The 23,373-nt window shown below is 50.3% G+C and overlaps 1 protein-coding gene across 16 annotated transcripts in view; it reads right to left on the bottom strand.

Annotated features, from left to right (window-relative positions):
• Nucleotides 1-23,373, bottom strand: part of ZFHX3 (zinc finger homeobox 3) — a 512,524-nt gene that overhangs the window by 7,263 nt on the left and 481,888 nt on the right. For all 16 annotated transcript variants that reach the window (XM_090149525.1, XM_031615012.2, XM_090149529.1 and 13 more), the window contains 4 exons: nt 18,177-18,310; nt 14,748-14,948; nt 7,192-7,294; nt 451-5,889 (listed from right to left, as the gene is read on the bottom strand). In XM_090149525.1, coding sequence (XP_090005651.1) covers nt 451-5,889; nt 7,192-7,294; nt 14,748-14,948; nt 18,177-18,310 — 5,877 coding nt within the window. The remainder of the gene's footprint in view (nt 1-450; nt 5,890-7,191; nt 7,295-14,747; nt 14,949-18,176; nt 18,311-23,373) is intronic.

Genomic DNA, 23,373 nt, shown 5'->3' with positions numbered 1-23,373 from the left:
ATTCTGTTGCCACTACTGCCAGGTACATAACATTTTCCCAATAAACAGCTCAGAATTACTGAAAGCTTGAGATAGCATTACATAAACTGAATTTAATATCAAAAGGAAAGATGCAATGAACAATGCATTCAGCACTTTTGTCCTTTTCACGTTCTATTTGGTAAATCCGCTATTTTCTTTTTCCTTGAAGGTGCATCAGAATTTTTAGTCTTTTCTAATGAAACAGATATGCAGCATGTCTGGATTTTGCTCTATTTCAGATTTTGCTAACAAAACTGAATTCAGGAATTAAAGATAAAATACCCGTTGCTTATTTGCTGTCATGTAAACATGCCTGACTAAGGGGCCATGCACCCTATTATGAGTCATTCTGAAAGGAACATTCAACTGTGCTAAAGATGCATCAAGTTCATCTGCATCTCTGAGCAGCGTGATAATATCCATACCCACCTGTGTTGGATGGAGTGAAGCCTGGTAAGGATGGGCTGTTGAGGCCTGGGAGCAAGACTGGAGGGATGCCCTGTAGTGCTGGATATGCAGCAGGAAGGTTAAGAGCTTGCAGAGGGGTGTTATCGAACATGCCCTGCTGTTGAGCTGCCAGACCAAGAACCTCGTTGGCTTTTTTGATCCGGTCCAGCTCCTGCTGAGCCATCAACTGACGTACAGTAGCTGGGTCAAAATACTCCTTTTCCTTATCCAACTGGCTTCCAATGGTTTCTTTAACTTTGGAGATATGCTGTTGAGAGAAGATATGGTCACGTACAGACAGTCGAGCGCTGTACTTGATGCCACACAAAGTGCACTCTGTTTTGGGTCCCTCGTAACTTGTTTGGTTTATACCAAAATGCTTGGCCATGCTGAGTTTGGACTTCTTCTCCTTTGCCCTAGCATTCTGGAACCAGACCTGAACAACTCTCTTTGGCAGTCCAATGTCATTGCCCAGGACCTCACACTCCAGCATGGTAGGTGTCCTGTAGTCATTAAAGCACGACTTAAGAACTTTTAGCTGGAGATTAGTCATCTGAGTGCGAAAGCGTTTCTGTCCGGGCCGATCCCCGCTCTCCCCAGATTTGCTGGCTGAACCACTTGCACCAGGGCTGGGTGAGCAGGGATCCGCAAGGCTGGATGTTTCACTATAGTCCACAGTACCTTCATTATCATACTCCTTGCTGTAAAAGCTGGGAGCTGGGCTGACCAGGCCAGAAGACAGCCGATCTTCGTATTCAGACATTGCTATCATGGCAGCTTTTGTCAGACCTTCGCTGGGTCCTGATGTCGATTTGGTTTCAGTTGCAATCCCTGTTGCGCTATCATTGTCTGCATTCCCTTCGTCTCCCGTTGTAGTGTCTGTGATTGCAGTGTTGACAGAAGAGCAGTCATCATTGTCCAGCTTTGTCTGGTCAAAGCTCAGGTTGACTGAGGACATGGAGGGACTCTCAAAGTCCTCTATCCCTTCCACCTTGATGGAGGACGGACTCAGCAGAGTTCGAGGTGACAGCTCCATGCTCTTGTTCACGGGGGAGAGAGGAACGCTCTGGCCATCACTGCTAGCTGGTGGCACGTGGGAAAAACTCGTTCCATCGAAGATGTCTCCCTTCATCTGGAGTCCCCCGTCGCAATCTAAGAGCATAGCAGACAACGTCAAGTTGTATCCAGCTCTCTTGGCCTCGTGCCAGTGGCGAGATCGGATGTGAGCTTCAAGAGCCGTCTTTGCTTTAAAGAGAGCTCGGCAGAACGGACACCGTCTGTGGGCTTGGGCGGGCCCCACAGCTCTGAACTGCCCCTTCCTTTCCCGCGCACGGGTGTTCTGAAACCAAACTTGCACCACGCGTTTCTTCAAGCCCACTTCATGTGCAATGTGGTCCAACATTTTCCGTGTTGGGTTGGAGTCGAGCAAGTACTTCTGATAAAGAATTTCCAGCTGCTCTGGGGTAATCGTTGTTCTTAGACGCTTATCCCTTTGTGGTTCTTCCCCTCCAGTCCCGCTGTCATTTTCTCCAGGGCTCGCACTGGCCTTCTCCTCCAGCTTTCTCTTCAGCGTGTTCATTGTGGATGTTGGTGTTGATGGCGAAGTAGCTGAAGTTGCTGAAATCTGTGGTAACGTTCCAGACAGCAGCTGGCTCGCAAGTAGTGGATTACTGGGATCAAAAAGCATGAAAGGCATATCCAGCGTTCTGTCCAGGAATGGAGGATGGATAAACTGGTTCTGTGCACTCAGAAAATGAAGCTGCTGATGCTCCTGCCAGTGCTCAAAGGAAGGAAATGCCAGCTTACACTGGTCGCACTGGTACGGGATTAGCTGCGGAGGTAGGTTTGCCAGCTGTTGAGGGGTGGATGTGTGAATGGGTTTGAGGGAGAGATGTGACAACTGAGATGGACTTGGGCTTGACTGTGACAAGGAACACTGAGGGGGCTGAGGAGGTGGAGGTGGCTGCTGCAGTGAAGAGGGGGAGGATAACTGTGAAATCTTTTGGTGTGCTGAACTTGTCTTCTGTTCTCCTTGGTCCTGTTGCTGCTGAGACTCTTGCTTTGGTTGTACTTGCTTCTCTTGAGTTTGGTTTTGCTGTGTACATGGAGGTTCAGACTGCTTTGGTTTCTCATCTGTAGCTTCTACTTTAGAACTATAGGTGGAGGAATCATCTGCCTCTGCTGTGAGCTGCAGAAAAGCTGAGGAGGTTGCATTAGCTGAAGATGTAGGCGTGCTGTAAGCTTGTGAGGGCATTGGTGTGCTGCAGGAGGAACTGGCTGGAGTCAAAAGCTCCATTGCATCCATAGAGTCTTCATTCTGGCTATCATCCTGTCCATCCTCATCCTCATCTTTGTAACAAAGCTTTTTCTGGTGTTTAATGAGATCGAAAATGCGCTGAAAGACTAGGCTGCACTTTTTGCACTGGTAATTCAAGTTGCTTGTTCTAATGTATCTGTCATTTGTAAGCTCCCGCCGTTCCCCATCTTTGCCTTCTCCCTGATTCTCGTAGTTTTTTCTAGCTTTCTGACGGGCATTCTGAAACCACACCACTATGACGCGTGTTGGGAGGTTCAGCAAGTTAGACAGCTGTTCAAATTCATCATCCTTTGGATAAGCATTGGCATCAAAGAAGTCTTGCAGGACTCTGAGTTGGTAGTCAGTAAAGCGCGTCCGGGAGGACCGTTTGCTTCCCCAGTACTCCTGCTTTTGAGGTTCTGGAGAAGGAGGCCGTGAGTCTATCTTCAGTTCTTCCAGGCTGGTAATGGGGGGATTACTGAAGTTGTATGGGGAATCCTTGTTGCGCTGGCGTTCTTTGAAAAGAGTATTTCTGAACCAGTGCTTGATCACCTTCTGGGGCAATCCAGACTTGTCTGCCATCTCTTTGATCTGTTCCTCACTTGGGGAATTGTTAATATCAAAATACTGCCGAAGGACTCTGAGTTGGTCATCGGTGATTCGTGTCCGTGGCCTCTTGTTCTGCTGCTGCTGGAGAAGGCTTGGGTTGAGCTGATGCTGGTATAACTGGGCCAAGTCGGTAGGCAGAGGGTCTACAGGACCAAGCTGGGGTGGCAGCTGAGCAGGTAATGTTTGTAGTGGCATGGTTTGCATCATCAGTGGTGAAAAGATGGGGAGCTCCATGGGCATAGAGAGTTGGGTGAGTGGCACAGATGGCTGGGCTGGTGCAATTGTAGGAGAGGTAATTGGTGGGGCAGAAGTAGGAATGGTAGGAGTAGAAGCTGGCTGAGGAGGTGCTGGAGGCAGTGGAGGTGGGGGTGGTGGAGGCGGTGGCGGTGGCTCTGGGGTCTGAGGCCGTAGTGGGTACATTTTGTCATAGTGTTCTCGGTACTGTTTGGCAAATTTCTCTAACTGCTTAAAAGGAAAGTAATGTTGGTGAACATGCTCTTGGTGGCTCTTCAGGATGAGGATATTTGAAAAGAATTTTCCACATGTATCACACTCCAGCTTTTCCAAGTTCTCACCTTGCTCTGTCTTGCCATTTTTCTTCTGCACTTTCTGCTTGTTCTCGTTATACTGAATGACAAGCTCGAAGCCAAAGTTTTCCAGCAAGGCTTTTGTGGCATTTCCCCTTGCATCAGATGCAATACGTGGGGGCAGTAAAGAGGGCTCTGAACTGCTGCCTGGCACAAAGTCCTTCTTGTCTTTGGGCTTTAAGTTATCAGGCAGAGACTCCTTAGATGTTGCATTAGCGTCTCCCCTCTCTGCACTTTCTCGTGGGGTTTCTTTTTCCTTCTCCTTCACTATGGGTTTATTCTTCTTCTCTGGGTGCTGACTCTGCTGTATAAGGACAGAGTGAGGTTGTGACAAGGACAGCTGACCTTGCTGCTGCTGAAGGAGCTGTGGATGGCTCTGTTGAGGGAGTTGAACCTGGGCCTTCAGGTCCTCCAGCAAAGTTGGACCCGTACCGGTTAGTGTCAATGCACCACTGGTGACAGGCAAACTAACTTCTGGGTTGAGCTGGAACTCAGCACTGGGAATGTAGAAAGGAAACAAAAGATGCTGCTGTTGTTGAAGCTGCAGAAGGGTCTCAGTGGTCATTGGAAAGTGTGGCAGAAGTGCTGGATTGAAGAGCTGAGACTGCAGAAGAGCAGCTTGTTGCTGCAGTTCCTGCTGCAGGTGGGCCTGGACTTGGGCCTGTGCCTGTGCTAAGGTCTGAGCTTGCTGTTGCTGCTGCTGCTGCTGCTGCTGCTGCCTGGACGCAATCATGTCTGCCAGCTTCTTCCGGTTTACCTCTTTGGGCTCAGAAGGGGAGGAGATATTAGTGCTAACAGGGTTACCTATGGGAGGAATTCCCATGGTGTCACTGGGCACCTGATTGAGCACACTGGGAACGGGAGCTGTGCCTGAATTACTTGTGTTGGTGGTTGTAAAAGCATTACTGTTGCTAGTGCTCACTGGGCTTGGTGTAGATGAACCCAAAGAGAGACTGCTGTTGCTGCTATTGCCAGCTCCATTACTGCTGCTGCTGCCCCCCGCTGCCTCTAGCTTGGCCGCGCGAGCCTTTGTTTGGTGTAGGACAGACCTCATATGGATCTCCAAGGTAGAGCTCTGGCTGTAGGCAACGTTGCATGTGTTACACTTAAAGGGTTTGTTGTCAGGACTACTGGTAGGTTCAGGTTGCCCAGTAGCAGACTCTTGGAGGGCTCGTTTCAGTTTATGCAGATGAGAAACTGAATTGTAATGAACCAGGAGAATGTTCTTTTGTGTGAAAGACTCCTTGCAGACAGTGCATTTGTAAGGGCGAGATGGATCTAGGAATTTCTCCATAGTGAAGTTAGGGCCCTTCCTGAAGGGTAAGGCCCTTTTTGGTTCAGAGCCAGAATCCTCTTGTACCGACCCCGAATCACTCCCTGTCGGGCTCTGCTTATCTTCCAAGTCGCTCTCTTCCTCCTTATCTTCCTCAACTATAATAGTGTGGTCTTCTGCAAGTGAAGGGTCACCCATAGCAAGGAGGTCTCCATTGACCAAAAGACCACCGTACAGCTGCTGAATGTCGGCCTCACTCAGCTCCAGATGGCTGGTTTCCAGGTGCTTCTTCAAGGCCTGGAAGGTTCGGAAGCTGCGCTGGCAGAGGCAGCACATGGTGGCTGCCCGGATCACATGGTATTGGGAATGGAGCTGCAGCTTCTCGATGGTTTTGAATGCCAAGCTGCACTGGTTACAGCGGTACTTGTAGACATGGCGATCAGACACTGGCAGCTGGGGCCGCTTGGCATGAACTTCATTGAAATGCGTCTGCAGGGCTGCTGAGCTCTTGAACATCTGGTTGCATCCCTTCTTCCAGCAGAGGAAACCGGAGTCCTCCCTGGCAGAGCTCTGATCAGCTGGAGCGGGCTTGGGTTCACCACCATGCTCTGTACCTTCCGATGGTAAAAGACTCTTTCCTGAGTCCTCAGAGAGCTCTGTGAAAACAAAATCACAACAAAATTGGAAATTTCCTACACTTATGCACAAGGACTGTTTTTTTCCCCCTCTGCAAGACAGGAAGGTATTTCCAACATTTCACCTCTACCTTCATTCCTTTTAATACCAGCCCATTATCCCATTATCCTCATCACAGCCCAATGCATAAGTCTACAAAGTTCACTTTCTTCCACTTTGAGTATCTGAAAATATTCACACATATACATCTCCTTGGTGCATTTATTACCTTTAATTCTCCCTTCTAAGTGAAGGCCACCCAGCCACCAATCTGTTTGCGCTTTTATTTCTTTGATGTCCTGTCTAACTTCCAGTAAGAAGGTTTCCCCATCTGAGCATGGTATTTGAATCCTGGTCCCATCAAAGCTAAAATAGGAATGAAATTCACGTACTACTGGTAGCATCTCAAAAGGTGTTGTTTGATGGAGGCAGAAGAAAGAACAAGCACTCGGTGCACCATCTCTCTTTTCCAGGGTCTCACAGTACATTTCTGCCAGAAAAGGCAGTGAGATATTGGCAGAAGCTGAGGAGGGGATCCCACTGCCCAGTGTAGCGTTAACCGTCCTGCCCATATGAGCGCTCTCCCACCGGCATCACTGCAGTGGTGCCGACTTCCCGAAAGGAAGCAGTGGCTGTCTTAGTTCCCAGATTCCTCATGACTTGCCAGGAGGGCACAGAAAGTAGACTGACACTGCTTTCCTGCCAACTTTAAGATGCGACACTTCTGCCCATGCAGAATGTTGTTCTTGGGATGCTCTAATGTCACACTGCAAAGCCACGACTAAACTGCCATTGATTTACAGCCACGTCTTCAAAACACAGCATGGCAATGAGGCAGGTGGGAGAGATCTGAGCTGGACAAGCACTGCAGCAGCTCGGAGCTCCCTGAGAGCAAATGCACTCGAGCTATGGCAGCAGCAGAGGTGTTAGTACAGTCTGTGCCAGCAGCTGCAACACTTGTGGTTTCCCAACCAGCTCTTTAAGCCCTCTTACCACCTCCTTCTCACTGCTCCCATCTGGTCTCCTTCACAAGGATTTAATATGATTTCCAAGTGAATTGCCATGGTGTGTGAGCTGTGCAGCTCTGAGCCGCCCTGCCTGTCCCGCACAGGGGCACCCAGGTGCTGGCACAGAAAGGAGACAGCCCCAACTGTGCACTGGCCAACTGCAGTCCCTGGGAGACGTCCAGGTACTGGAGATCACTGAGAGGAGATGTCCCCAACCACAGTCCCCAGCAGGTGACAGAAGCCTGGGAGACACGTGGGCCTCAGTGATGCACTCACCAGGCTGCTTCCCTGGCTCCTCGGTGGTGGAGCTCCCGTCCTTCTCCGGAGCGGCCGCTGGCAGAAACATGCTGCTGGGCATCATCACCTCCGGTGTCGTCACCTGCAGACAGGGAGGTGGGGACAGAGGGAGAAGAAAAGCACAAGAAAATATTTTTAACATTTTCAGCAGCAAAATTAGATACCGGCATTGTACAGTCAGAGCATCACTTTGCATAGCTCACCGAAGACTCATGTTTATTAGACAAAGCTCACATCAGTCAAAAGTGTTTCTACAGTTACATTCTGGACATAATTAGCAGTGCACACTTGAAGAATAATCTTATTATTAATATTTTTCCTTTATGTAGAATTCAGACTTTGATCACTGACAATGTTTTGTCATGGGCTGTGAAACTTCTTGTGCAACCAATTAGGTAGATAAGTTGAAAGGCCCACCTTAAGCTGCTGAAAACATAATAAGGCCCCTAATTAAATCATACCTCATAAAGTACACTGTAATCTTGAACTAGGGAGCATTGCAGCACTGTTTTCAAAGTGTATCGATGCAGGAAAGGGAGGGGCATGAGAAAGAAAAGTACAAATAAGGAGAGAGGTGACAAAAGAAAGGATGAATAAGGAAAGACTAGAAAGACAGCAAATTGTCTGTGAAATAAAAAGCTGCTGGTAACCCTTTCTTTGCTCCGACTGATGCGTTCCCTTTGCTCCTCTCCAAGTGTTGGCCCAGAACGTGCATCATCATTCCTGAACCCTAATCTGAGCACCAACGTTTGTGCAGAGCTGGAGACACTGTGTGGATCTTTGGAAGTCCCAAATGCTTACACTCGTCTTTTTCTGGAAAACCCCACTTCTTCAGGTCTTACCTGGTCGCACACGCACAGCACAAGGCACCCAGCTGGGGGGGCTGTTACCTGCACAGCTGGGGACCAGGAGGCCCTGATTCAACTGCACTAGGCACTGACAAACCATGGTGAAACTGCACCTGAAACACTGTACACCTCTATGCAGGATAGGAAGCCTCCTTTACTGATGTCAACAACCACCAACCTAAGCCAGACCTTGGTTCCATTGAGTGAATAGAAGCAAAAGTGGCCTGTGAAAGCCCTCAGAAAGTAGGTTCATGAGTGTCTGCAGCCATCCAAACTGCAATGAGGGATATGGAGCCACTGCCGCTGCTCTCAGGGTAGCATCCCATGCCTACAGCAGCAGCACCATGCCTATAGCAGTGCTATGCCTACAGCAGCACCATGCCTACAACAGCACCATGCCTATAGCAGCACTACGGCTACAGCACTGCACCAAAGCAACAAAGTGTTTGCAGACGTCTGCAGGGAGGGTGGCACTGAGAACTGACACCAAGGGACGCTGGGCGCACCAAATCCATTCCATTTTACTGTAACCATGAACACTGATGGCTGCAGGTGGTGGGTCAGGAGACGCCTGAGGTCTCCATCCATTTGTGGGGCTCTGAGGATGGGAGAGCAGGGATGCGGAAGAATAAAGGCGCTGCCCCTCTCAGCTCTGTCAGCAGGGAGAGTGCTTTCCTCGGATCTTCAGGAATTACAAAAAATAAATGATGAGAAATTAAAAAAAAAAGAGAAAAAACCAACAGAGTAGAAAAAGAATAAAATTATCTAACACCTCAGCTGCACATCATTATAGAGAACTGCGGGCTTTTTACACACATTACAGTAAGGCAGCCATCCCCACCACCAGACTCAGTACGACGGATCAGTAATTGTTTTCATACACTTTAATTAGAAAAACTCAGATGGCTATGAATAATAATGGAAAAGAGAGACTTTTGCACTTGAAAGGTTGAAGTCAATCAAGTGTGAATGACGGCAAAAAAGAAAAAAAAAAAAGACACCAATTCATCAGGCCTCTGTTGTCTCGCCGCGTCTTTAATCATAATTCCTGATTGGGATTCAAGAAGGCAGTAAGCAGCGGTTCTTTGTCTGCCTTCACCTTCCGTCAATTAACTCTCCCCGAAATATAATCATCAACCTCACATGCTCCTCTGCATCTTAATCTGGGTCTCCAAACCAATAAGTCCTGCCCTATATGTGTTTAAGTAATTACCTTTATCTACCTGCATCTCCGCAGCCACAGTTCCCAGCCTGCTCCCGCCCCTCCCTCCGCACACACACAAAAAGGCAGAAATAAGAAGGCTGCGGTACATTAAATGTGCTGCAGGCACAAAAGCCAAAAAGGCATAAAGAAAAAAGCTCGGAGAGCAGCACAGGGCCCAGAAATGCTGGGTGTGGATGTGGGGCACGGTGGTGCGGACAGTGGTGGAGGGCTGCCCTGGGAAGCATCACCTGGGAAGCATCTGCACTGCTTGTGCTTCTGCGGCCGACACGACTCAACCTGCTGCCACCCTCGGCCCGCAGAGCAGCACCAGCCTTGGCAGCCGCACAGCTGCACATCTCCAGTGGTTCTGCACTGACACTGAGCTCTAGCCTCCCAGGTTTGAACCATTTGTCCGTTCAGACTGCAAATACCGTGTCCTGTTTGTGCATGTTGTTGCTGCTTTCAATATAAACAAATAACAAGGGCAGGCAGGGGGCAGGAAGGCACAGTGGGCCACAGTCCCAGGTGAGAGGAGGAGGGGTGATCTGAAACAGTGCTGTGCTTCAGGCGTACTGAAATCACATTGATGGTTCTGGTGACAGAGAAAGGAGCTCCGTGCTGGGGGCACTCCTGCCCCTTCTCCCGAGAGGCACAGCCAGGGCTCCTCTCTGAGTGCCCACCCATGGCTGCACTCTGCACCTGCATCCCTAGGCTGAGGTTTCCCTCAGCACCAACCGCTCCATCACAGCAACAGGTCAGTCCATTTGAACTGTTGTTAACAGCCCTACAGGCCTAAGTCAGGAAAACACGATTTGTTTCCTTCCTTTCCTTCCATACATACGCCTTCTGCTCTGCTCAGTATTAAGCTGTGCTGCTCCTACACAGCTGCAGCCATGCACTGTAGCCCCTGAGCCACCAGCAGAGCCCTCAGTGCTGACACTGCTCTCACACCACCTTTTCTTTTCAAATGAAACTGAGGGATGGGGAAGGATCTGTGGCTCACTCTTATCTGCTCCTTCTGATGGCCCAATGGCTGGGTGTGAATATAACCATCAGGTTCTGTCCATCAGCACTCCAGTGATGTGCGTGAGCAGCTCCAGAAATGCATACGAGCTGAGGCCCCGCCGCCCCATCCTGCTCCTGTCCCCCTGCAGCCCGTGCCAGGCATGGAGTGCTGCTGAAGAACGGCGCTGCCGAAATGGCAGCCACTGGTGGGACAAATCTGCGCCTCCAAGAACCCCATCAGAAATTCAATCTCCTCAAGGGAAAAAAGTTCCCCTCTGCCCACCTACACACTTGGGCACCTCCGCGGTCACTTCTTTGAACAACACAACCCAATGACCTGGACGGATGCACCGTGCTTCCCTCCCTGTCCCATGAGCACCTCCAGCACACAGTGCTCTGACACACAGCCAGACCTGCCAGGCCACGGCTTTGGGAACAACCTATGAGCCTGCAGATGACACTGTGGCAGCGATGCCCCATCGGCACTGAGCTGCTGAGCAGCGCCACATCAGCCCCAGGGGCGCACAGGCATATTTGTGCCACGTCGAAATTTATCTCTGGGTATGTGAACAACCAGCTCCATTCACACACTGCATCAGCCTTCTGCTTTCCTCAGAGTGAGCAACGACATACGTGGCCCACGAACACCAAAATGGTGCAGTTTTGAAAAGAAAATCTCCAGAAGGGGTCTGAGGAGATACATTACGATCCCCATGTCCGTGCAACCTAGGGGGAAACGCGCGCCATGCAAGGTTCCCGAACCAGACAAAGGAGGTAATTTCCATTACAAAGAGAGAGAGAGGGTGCTGGAGTGAAAAGCTTCATTAGACTCAGAGAGGCAAAGCGATGGCAGTATACCAAGGTCACTTCTAATTTAGACCATCTAATTGGCAAACATGGCTCCAAATGGCTATCATCTCACAGGGCTCAGAATTAATGAAGCCCGATTATTTTCATTACCTTCATCCGAGATGGAGAATGAGACACAGAGTGAGAGGGAAAGGGGGGAGCGCAAGGGGGCGAGAAGGAGGGAGAGAGAAAAATTGAATGACAACGAAGGGAGAGAGTAATGAGAAAAGACAATAGGAAAGGGGAAAAAATGTGAAGATGGTGCGAGGGAAAAGTGCGGATGGCAGGGATGGGAAAGAATCACTGCTGGAGCACGTGAGAAAAGAAAACGATGAAAAGGAAATGCTGGAAACACTGGGAGAGGACTGAGAGCAGCAAGGAGAGGAGCGTGCCACAGGCCGAGCTGGGGGGAGGGAGCTCTGGGAAGCCATCCCTTCTCCCGCTTCAAGCCCATCAGTCTTGTCAATCGACTGAGCGACGAACTGCACTTCACCCTCATTAAGGGGCTCTGCTGGAGCGGTGCGGGCCTGAGCCTGGCGGAGCGGCTGCTGGGTGGGAAGATGGCGATCAGCGCACAGCGCGGCGAGACGCCACGCGCTACAAACCCGGCCACGTCTGTGTGCAGCTGGGGGGGATGAGGGCTCCCGGCCCCCTCTGCACTGCTACGCTGCCCCTGGAGCCCTGCCCGGAGCCGCCGGCCGCAGGACAGCCCCCGGGCTGCGCGCCGCTATGAAAGGACGGGGCACGAGCCACACGGATATGAGATGCTGAGCATAAGCAAGTAGCTGTTTCCATGGCAACAGACATATTAGACACTGCAGGTTCCTGAAAGGCGTCTGATAAGGTATTATTAACTGGAGCCTCCTCCAAATGCCAAATGCAAAGACACTGTGTCGAAAGGGACCTCGCTCCCATATACTGGGCTGCGATTCACTTGGCAGCACCGAGGCCTGATCTGCACATCAGAGTAGGACAGGAACCCACAAAGCAACACTACGAATGTCGCATGCTGCCAGGTTCTGCACAAGACAAACTCATCTCACCAAATATTTGCCGTATGAACCCAGGCAGAGCCATCTTCTTGGCCCACATGCAAGTTGGATGTGAAGGAGAATCAGTCTTTCTATCCAGACACATCTCTGGGTACAAAGCAAACAGACACTGAGGGCCACCATGGCAGAACAAAGAAGGAAGAATGATCTTCACATTTCTCAGCAGAAGTGCTGCACACTGCAGCAGAAGGATGAGGTCTTGCTCTAGCACAGAAGATGCGATGACCTAAAAGAACTGCCACCCACAGCAGTTGCTCCGGCCACGTCCCCTGGGCACTGCTGTGAGCTCCCAAACAAGAGGCTTCTGTCAGTCTTTGTGTATCTTGAAGGGCAAACACCTGTGCAAGCACTAATGCACCCGATCAATGGGGTTGTAGACTGCGTGCTCTGCAGACAGCCCAGCCCAAAAAAACCATGCTCACAACAGCACAGCAGACACCCTTAGCAAACCAGTTAGGTTTACTGGCCTAAGAAAGAGGCTCAGCTTCTGTTTACTTCTCTCACTGGGTCAAAACATCTTCCTTAAATTTAGTTAGAGGCTAACCAGACTTGGATGTAGGTCCCAGATGTCTTTGTGATGGGGCAGTTCCTTTATTTAGATGTATGCAGCGGTCCACCAGAGCAGAGCAACCCTTGTTTGAGCCTGTGGGTACAGAAAGCCTGTAAACGTTAGTGAACTGCTCTTGGTCTGTCTTCCTAAGTCTCTTTATGTTCTGCTATTCAGAGGATGCTGGGTGGGACCTGTCACCTTGACTGGGTTTTTAATGGGTTTTCAGAAGTGGTGCCTGCTTGGGTATGTGGGTTTTTCCAGGCAGCTGCAAGCAATCGGTCCAAGAGTGGTCACTGTGAGCCTTCACTGCACCACGACTCCCGCAGAGCCTGGCAGGCAGAGGGCAGAAAAATGAGAGGATGGGTGGCTCACAGAGCGAAGAGGGAAGATGAGAAGCACAACAGCATGTGAGGAGAGACATGAGGACTGGAATGGTGCTAGAAAGGGAAGACCAAAGAATGGTAAGAGAAAAGCTGGTTAGCGATGCATTTGCTTGCTTAGTTGCTGCCACAGGAAGTGAATTGATAAAAGAATATGAGTATTATGACAAACATGTTATTATTGCCCTTCTTTATCAGCAATCAGCAGAGAAGGGAGAAACGGAGTGCGGGAAAGAAATCACTAAACTGTCAGGAATTGAAACAAACACTTGTGTACTTGGTAACAAGTTCTTAAGTGCAGCCACAACCTTGCCTTGAAGACTGCATAAAAAAAGTGTAGAAATCTGACAATACATCCAATTTGTGAGTTTAGAGTGGGTTTTGAAAATATGTGTTATTAATTCTACCTGTATCTTAAACTGACTAAACACATTAACAAGTGAAAAGGCAAACTTGTGTGCAACCCAAGAAAAAAGAACTAATGAAAGGACACGTTGGGCTCCCAAATGACATTTATGGAAGCAAGCAGACGAGTGCTGTGAGTGCAGCCAGGCTCTGCTCAGTGTGTCTGCGTGGAGGCAGCGCAGCCCACTATGAGGTCCTGCACACAGTGCCCAGGGGAGAGACCTGCAGCCAACAGCGCTGCTGGGGCAGAGCACAGCACCACCTCTCACAGATGGCAACTTGAACACCGCTGCTGATTTGCTATTCTCTCCAAGCACTGACTCTTGGGACAGCCAAACTTCAGTGCCAAGGCAGCACTGGAGAGGGCTCCCATGCACGATAAACCACGCTAAACCACAATCTGTCTGAAGTTTCTGCTGCCATCAGCAGCGGCACAAGCAGTAACAATCACAGCACAGACACTGGCACAACACTGACAATCTGCTCTAGAAGTGGAGCCAAGGTTCCACCTCCCCTGGGCTAATGTCAATGTATCCCTTGCTTGTTACCCTGAAAAAAGTGAACTGTTACATGCAAAAAAAAAACAAACAAAAAAAACATTGCCACTTCGTATGGAGTGATTCCTGACTAAAGTAACAGGTCCATCCTATTTCACAAAATCTTGACAATGATCCTCATTGAGTGAATGGAATGTAGAAGATGGGCTGCTCAACAGGACAGGTTCTCCTCCAGCAGGCGAGGCTGCCAAGCAAAGCCACTCTACTGGTTCTTAAAATCACATTCTAAGCAGGAACTCGATACCTAATATCCTGTAACGTTATTTTAATCACCTGGGCTGTCCTTCCCAGGAATTGCTAACCAACTCCTGAATATCTTCCCTCTGCAACCCAATCAGCACAGCACATCAGCTGCTGCATCTCCCAGAAGGATCTGTGCAAAATGTAGTCCCATGCACTGACTTCAGAAGGTAAAGGATATCTGATTTATTCCAATCTCTTCACAATGAGATTATTCTCTCAGCACTGCAATATCGCCATTTGCCACAACACCCAAGAGTGGACAAGCTGGTCTCTGCAAAGGAAACATGCAAGGATGGGAGAAACCTCAATGACAGCGCAGGCAGGCGAGGGAGCTGCTCCTGAGCCCACTGCAGTGAGCACAGCCCACGCAGGTCCGGTCAGCCCTTCACTCCTCGCATTCCCTAGGAAGACAGCAGGCACACCTGGCTATGCTGTGACTCACCGTCATGATGAGCTTCTCCACGCAGTCAGGGGACACACTGTGCAGGTGAGTGAGGTGCAGCTGCAGGTGGATCTTGTTGTTGAGCATGTCCTGGCAGAGTGGGCAGCGGAGCATGGGCTGCACCGAGTGCTGGGTCATGGCGTGCACCCGCAGCCGATTCACGTCTGTGTTACTGTACTTGCAGTATGGACACTGGTACATCTGCAGAGAAGAAAAAGAATTGTGCAATTGTTACAGCTTTCTTTTTTCGAGGATCGCCGCTTCGGAGCTGGTCCAGCCAGAAGCGCAGCGACTGATCGCGAGGTACAAGGGGGTTTCGGTCGGTTCCCTCACTCAGGGATCCCCGAACCTAGACCATCTATAAAGGCGGTGCGACGGAAAGCCGAGCTGAAGTGCCTTTATACTAATGCACGCAGCCTGGGAAACAAGCAGGATGAGTTGGAAACCGTGATGTGCTTAGAAAATTACGACCTTGTTGCTATCACGGAAACGTGGTGGGATGATTCCCATAACTGGAATACCACCATTGAGGGCTATCGGCTCTTTAGAAGAGATAGGCTAGGTAGGAAGGGTGGGGGAGTAGCCCTCTATGTCAAAGAGTGGATAGACTGTGAGGAGCTTCCTCTGAGAAACAGTCATGATCAGGTTGAGAGCCTGTGGGTTAGAATTAGGAATGGGTCTAACAAAGGCCAGCTGGTGATAGGAGTATACTATAGGCCACCTGATCAAGGGGAGACTGTTGACGAGGCTTTCTTGCTTCAGATGCGGGAGGCTTCGTGCTCACGGGCTCTTGTCCTGATGGGGGACTTCAACCATCCGGATATCTCCTGGATAGATCACACGGCGAGTTGCAAGAGGTCCAGGAGGCTATTGGAATGTGTTGATGATAACTTTCTGGTCCAGGTGTTGGACAGACCGACCAGAGGTGAAGCGCTGCTGGACCTGCTGCTCACCAATGTGGAGGAAATAATTAATGGTGTTAAGGTCGGAGGCAGCCTGGGTTGCAGTGACCACGCTCTGATCGAGTTTGTGATCTCGAGAACTGTGGGCCTGGTGAAGAGTGGCATCAGGACCCTGAACTTTGGGAGAGCAAACTTTAAGCTGTTCAATGGACTGTTGGCCGAGATCCCCTGGGATGCTCTCTTTAAAAACAAAAATGCTGAAGAGAGCTGGTTACTCTTCAAGGATGCCTTCCTAAGAGCGCAAGAACTCTCTGTCCCACTGAACAAGAAAGCGGGCAGAGGAGGGAGGATGCCGGCGTGGCTCAGTAAGGACCTGCTGAGAGAGCTGAGGGCAAAGAGAGGTGTGTACAAACGCTGGAAACAAGGGCATGCCACCTGGGAAGAATACAGGGATGTTGTCCGGACTTGCAGATGTGGGATCAGGAAAGCCAAGGCGCAGGTGGAACTGAACTTGGCGAGGGATGTGAAAAACAACAGGAAGACTTTCTATAGGTACATTAGCCAGAAGAGACAGGCCAAAGCGAGTGTACCTCCTTTGGTAAACGTAAAAGGAGAACTGGTTTCAACGGACGAAGAGAAGGCCGAGGTACTGAATGAGTTCTTTGCCTCGGTCTTCACTGGCAGCCAGGACTCCAGTACTCCTTCCGTCCCTGAGCCCTGCATCCCTACACCTCTGGGTGGGGACTGGGGTGGTAAATCCCCCCCTGCTGTGAGGACAGAGCAGGTCCGAGACCGCCTCATGAGACTGAATGTGTACAAGTCTATGGGGCCGGATGGCATGCATCCCAGGGTTCTGAAGGAGCTGGCTGAGGTGGTTGCCGAGCCGCTCTCCATCATATTTGAGAAGTCGTGGCTGTCTGGTGTGGTCCCGGATGACTGGAGGAAGGGTCATGTCACTCCCATTTACAAGAAAGGGAGCAAGGAGGACCCTGGGAACTACAGGCCGGTGAGTCTCACCTCTGTGCCTGGGAAGATCATGGAACAGATCATCCTGGATGACATGCTTGATCACATGAGGAAAGGGCGTGTGATCCGTGACAGCCAGCACGGCTTCACCAGAGGAAGGTCATGCTTGACCAATCTGGTGGCCTTTTATGATGGAGTGACGGCATCGGTGGACAAGGGAAAGGCGACCGATGTCATTTACCTGGACTTGAGCAAGGCCTTTGACATGGTCCCCCACCACATCCTTCTCTCCAAACTGGAGGGATGTGGATTTGATGGGTGGACCACTCGATGGATAAGAAACTGGTTGAAAGGCCGCAGACAGAGGGTGATCATCAATGGCTCTATGTCCAGGTGGAGGCTGGTAACGAGCGGCGTCCCCCAGGGATCTGTCTTGGGACCGGTGCTCTTTAACATCTTTATCAATGACATTGATGACGGAATTGAGTGCACCCTCAGCAAGTTTGCTGACGACACCAAGCTGAGTGGTGTGGTTAACACAGTTGAAGGACGGGATGCCATTCAGAGGGACCTCGAGAGGCTAGAAAGGTGGGCCCGGGTGAACCTGATGAGGTTCAACACGGCAAAGTGCAGAGTTTTGCACTTGGGCCGGAGGAATCCCAGGCATCCCTACAGACTGGAAGGAGAGGTCCTTGAGAGCAGCCCTGTGGAGAAGGACCTGGGGGTCTTGGTAGACGAAAAACTTAACATGAGCCAGCAGTGTGCCCTTGCGGCTCGGAAGGCAAATGGGATCCTGGGCTCCATCAGAAGAGGGGTGGCCAGCAGGGACAGAGAGGTGATTGTTCCCCTCTACTCTGCTCTTGTGAGGCCCCATCTGGAATACTGCGTCCAGGTCTGGAGCCCCCAGTACAAGAAAGACAGGGAGCTGTTGGAGAGGGTCCAGAGGAGGGCCACAAAGATGATCAGGGGACTGGAGCACCTCCCCTATGAGGACAGGCTGAGGGAGCTGGGCTTGTTCAGCCTGGAGAAAAGAAGGCTGCGGGGTGACCTCATTGCAGCCTTTCAGTACATAAAGGGAGCCTACAAAGAGGAGGGGAATCAACTCTTTGAAAGGGTGAGTGACAGCAGGACAAGGGGAAATGGTTTTAAGCTGAGGGAAGGGAGATATAGGTTGGATGTCAGGGGGAAATTCTTTACGGAGAGAGTGGTGAGGTACTGGAACAGGCTGCCCAGGGAGGTTGTGGATGCCCCGTCCCTGGAGGTGTTCAAAGCCAGATTGGATGGGGCCCTGGGCAGTCTGGTCTAGCATTAGGTGGAATGGTGGTGGCCCTGCATGTGGCAGGGGGGTTGGAGATTCATGATCCTTGAGGTCCCTTCCAACCCTGGCAATTCTGTGATTCTGTGATTCTGTGATTCCTTACAGCTAGACTTTAGTAATTCGATGTCGTCTTCTGCAATCAGTTACCACCTTTCACACTCTTTCATTTATTTTACTCTCTACTTTTGTCACAGATGAAACAGTTACCCACAGATGTGCAAAAAGCCGAGTGCTTGTCCTTACCTGCTCCGATTTGGTCTCTTCTGAAGTTTTTGACCATTTAAAGGAGAGAGGCGACTCAGAGCTGCTGGGAAACGGTACTCGTTTAGACGATGCTGGAGGCTCCATCAGCTCCTTCTCTGCCTGGCTGGCCGGCGCTGCAACAAGAAGAGATTCACATCAGGACATTCCCAAAGAGGCTGATGCTGGATGAAGCTGGTGTTACCATTTACACTGCTGTTTTTTCTTGAAACATGCAATGCCTAGTTGCGTGAGGATGAGTACACAGATTCATAACCTACAAAGCCTACCTAGGCACAGAAAGTTTGTTCTTAGTTATCTTCCATAGAAGGGGAATTGTGTCATTTATAGCCATAGGCAGGAACCGCAGCTACTTACGCATGCTGCCTACAGCCCGTTAGGTGCAGGATTCCTTCCCTGTGCTTGCATCTGACTCACAAACGCTGGGTCAGATGTGAAGGCCAACGCACCATTCCTGTGAGCAGCTGGGCAGGTGCAGCAGTGCAGGACACAAACCCCTGGCTCTGAGCATCCGAAGCTTTGCATATGAACAGCCTGGAGAGCGTCTGCCCCAGGGATGGGTGGAAGCTGTGCAGACCGAGTGCTGGGTGCCACGCGGCCCCAGGAGGATGGCACTGAACTGCTGGGCCCACCCCTGGGAACAGTGCACAGTGAGGATGCATCCCAGCAGCAGTCAAATGGAGCCCCAGCAGTGGGACCCAACCTGCAGGGCTCGGGATGAGCACATCCTGCTGCGTTTCAGTGATGCAGGAGAGGAACCCAGAAGCCACAGCGAGGCTCTGTGCAAGTTAAGGCTCTCAGAGAAGGCGCATCTCTGACCTTTCCCCCTCCCCCGAACCCTGGCAGCCTGGAGTACATAAATTTGTGGGACATCTATTATTTAAAAACTGTAAGGACAAGTATATTATACACAGCCCCCGTCTCCTCCTCCCCGAACACACATTCATAACAGTACTTTAATCTGTCTCGAATCGACTTCAAACCCATTTCGCCCTTAATGGGAGTTATTCATTTTCACTTGAAAGGTAATATATGACAGCTGGATATTTAATATGATGGATCGGCTGCCGATTAACAAGGCACGGCAGCATTCTCAGACCGGTCCCCCCATACTCTTCCCCCTTCCTCTTCTCTGGGTGATCTCACTGGTGTCTCTGCCTTGTTCAGAGGATGCAGTCAGAGCAAAACCCAGGTAAACCGCTTCCTTCTCACAGACCCTTCATTTACTGACATAAGACGTGTTTCAGAGGCACCACATCACAGAAAGGAAAGTGATCTGTGTTTCTGCCTTTCCCTGCCAGGCCTCAGCCCCAAGCACTAGTCATGAAGAAACAAACTAACTCCGTAGAATCAGAGAATCATTCCGGTTGGAAAAGACCCATGGAGCCGCTGAGTTCAGTGACCCAACTGTAGGCATTGTCCCATTGTGCTGAACGCTTCGTACAACCTCTGAAATCGCAACCATGTTTCCAATTCCTTTCCTATGGGAAGCAGCCAATGCACAATTCCAGAAAAGTGAAAAGCAGTTAAAATTTACTTTTACTTACCATTTTCCAAACTGCCCATTTTTCTAAAGGATCCATCCCTAACTTTTATCCTTCAGAATCAGAACTATTAATGATTGTCCAGATCCCAGAAACTGCTTTGTTGCAGTGAATTGAAAAACACATACTGAATATTTCTTCTAAGCATCATTTTTTAATGCTGACAGCTCAGATGGGAATTTTAACTCAAGACCCAAGTTTATTGTTGATAAACAGCCAAATTCACTAAGTGACACATTCAGTCCACATCACAGATCAGAGGAATTAAAAGCTCTTTTCTGCCTGGAGAAACGAGGACGTGCTGCTCCTGCGGCTGCAGCTCAGCACCAGGCTTGGGGCAAAGGCACGGCAGGACAGAAGGCTACGGACTTACGGTACGATGTATGACAAGTTACCTACCAGCACTTGCGTTACTTTGACCTTCTAAGCGGATTATTACAGATTGCCTGGCGGCAGAGATCTGTGTTACTCCACAAATGCACCTGGAAGCCCCGTGCACCAGGACAGTGCTGTCCTACTGGGGCCTTGAGGAGACTTCTCACACATCCTTGGCACCTCCTGCATTTCAGAGGATGAAGGGAAATCTCCCCAGGAAGAATGGGACACCTCCTCGAGCGGATCTTTCCTTCTGCCAGCTGTGTCCCAAGAAGCAGATGACTCCTGGTCCGGGTGGGCAGGAGCTGCCTCCCCCACTGCCCAGCCATCAAGCTCTTTTAGCTAAAGCACCGCTGACAACCCCTTCATCTAAACTTCTATCTCCTAACCCAGCAACATAATGGAGAAGCCAATTAAATGATTATTAATTCATGCTGTTTTCCGTAAGCCAGAGGTTCTCATCTCCCTGCATTCCGTAAACCAGCTTGCCACTTGCCCTAGAAATTTACAGTGGGGTTTCTGCTATCTCCATTGATCTAGAGAACAGAACGACCCCTCCCCCACACCCAGTCACTTCCCACCAAGTTCAGCCGTCAGCCTGGGAAAAAGTTTTCCAGCGGGTTGGGGAGCTGTTTTCATCGCACGATGGAAAATAAAATTCCATATTTGGTGGTGCCTCCCTCTGCTCAGCTCTCCCTGACGTTTCCTTGAAGCTCCCCCCAGCACCACGAGCCCACAGCTGGATGGGGCCGCCCACCCGCCGCAGCCCTGCGCCGAGGGCCCGCCAACGCAGAAGCATCCCTCCAGCAGCTCTTGCTTTCCTCTGGAAATGCTGAGGAGTGGGAGGACTGTTCTACCTGCCCCACGCTCACACAGCTCTCACCCTGTGTGGGCGCAGGGCCAGGCCGTCCCCGCAGCACCATGCATGGGGCTGCAGCAAGCCGCTCACTCAGTGCCGGCCAACAGCAGGTGGGACGCACCTGGAGACAGCGTGGCATGAATGGACGTGGGAGAGGAACTTCGCCAAGAGACCCTGGCCACACAGCAGCTGTGAGAGCATGGCCTGGGCCTCCCAGAAATGGCACCTGGGTATAGAGCACCATTACAGTGCTGCTGGTTGTTACTTCTCGTGTTAATAATATATGGTTGGATGTTTCTTCCTGAAACGCTGTCTGTTTACATTCCCTATTCCCTGAAGGTACCATTCGTTCTAATAAGATCTTGTAGCCACACTAACAGGACTGTACATTGCCTGTTGCTCTACGGTACTTTTTCAAATCTGTATTTGATAAGTAACGCAACTGTCTGATAGACAGATGTGAATACATGTGGATCTGCAAGCACACCTTTGTACCCAGACCGTTATCGCTATCTTTCAAAAATACGGCTCTGAAGATGGTCAGATAATTCGTTTTTCTAATGCTGTGTCACACCTGCAGCCCCAGTGTGTTCCAACCACGGGATTATCACTAAATGTCCACACAACAGTGCCTGAAAGGCCCAACTAAGAGCCATGAGGCTGCTCTGCACCACCATGAGCACCGGGACACTGCACAGGGCACAGCAGCAGTGCCTGCACCAACCCACAGACCTCCCACTGCCCCCCAGCATCGGCACCGTGCCGGGGCTCCTGGGGGTGCTGCCTGTGGACAGAGCAGTGCAATGGGGAGAGAAATGGCACAAGCTGGCTGGGCAAGGCAGGCCCACACAGAGACATGAGGAAGACAAGTTCTGACCAGGCCCAGGGAAGACCTGGTTGGCACAATCTCATCCCACCTTGAGCACAGCAACACCCCACACCCGCAAAGTGGTGCACTGAAACCTTACCTCCCAGCAATGATATGTAAGATTATGGGTTTAGAACCACGGGATATCATTTGTTTGTTTTACATTACAGAGGAAACAAGAGGTAATCTTTTATATTTACCTATTCCATACGGTTCTTGAACTAGCCATCAATCTGGGTGAATATTACCATCCAAGTCAATTGAATAAATATTTCAACTAACCTACCATGAGAGTCTATATCAACTCATTTACTGAAATCAATGTGCAGAGCTTGGGAGATGGTATCAAAAACAGTACTTCTACCAACTCCTTGAGGAGAGCACAGGAGGGATGGGCAGTGCCAGGCAGCGCTGCAGATGGGGGAGCTCCTGGCCAGGAAAGGCACGAGCTCAGCAGAGATGCAGGCAACAAGGACTCCATGTCCTGCGGGCATACAGCAAAGAAGTGCCTGAGAACAGGAGGGCTGACACAGCCACCAGCCTGCAGAGCACCACACACCCAGTGCAGCAGCTGGGCCTTCGGGTGCTCCTGGCTCCAGCACGGCCAGTGGCCAGCTGGGAACATGAAGCCCTGCTGGAGTCGGGGAAAGGGCCTCCCTTCACTTCATGGAAACATCAGAACACATCTGCTGGCACTGTGTGAGCTGAGGGCAGCCCAGCTCTGAACATCAGGCAGCTTCCAGGCAGTCCCAGCACCCCGAGTCCTGGCCAGGAGCTCCTCGTTGGCTGGAGCTGGTGCTCAGGAACCTTCTGTGCTTTGTAAATCCTCAGGAAAGCCACAATGGCACCAAAGCTCCCGCCTCATCCCCATCCCCATCTCCATCCCATTGCAGGTCTCCCACACACACACTCCAGGGTCAAGAGATGCTCCATCACGGACCCCTGCTCTGCTCCCTGCCAGCTCTCTCCTTTTCTTTGCTCTGGCACCACTGAGCATTCTGGCCATTAAGTGCTCAACAAATGCCATATATTAAAAAAACAGAAAAAAAAGCAGCAGGGGGTGGGGGGACAGTAATAGATTTCCGTCAGGATGTGCCTGACCTGTTTTTTTCAATTTCAGTAATTAGAAAGGCAGTGGGCCTGTAGGAATTATTCATAAACTGCAGGAGCTGTGCAGTATACATTTATGTTAAACATGTCAAATCCGATTGAAATCATGCCTGCCAGCACCATACTCCATAAACACACTTTTCTGCAACAATTTCCCAGCTCTCGGCAGCCCATTAATACCTCCTTTAATAGCAATCTACCACGGATTCGAATCAGGGACGCTCCATTGCACTAATTGCTCTGTGTTAGGTGAGCATCATGGATTTAAAAAAAAAAAAAATCATTAAAAAAAATAAAAGCCCTTCAGGCTACTCCTCCAGAAATATTTCATTTCAATCCATATTTTAAATAGAGTTTGTTTCTAGTTTTTTGGGGAAAAAAAACTGATATTCTACATCTACACGACTGACAGTGCATTAAGAA

This window comes from Phasianus colchicus, chromosome 13, assembly GCF_987193195.1.
Source record: "Phasianus colchicus chromosome 13, bPhaCol1.hap1.1, whole genome shotgun sequence".
NCBI lineage: Eukaryota > Metazoa > Chordata > Aves > Galliformes > Phasianidae > Phasianus > Phasianus colchicus.
This window is presented reverse-complemented; position numbering and strand designations above follow the sequence as displayed.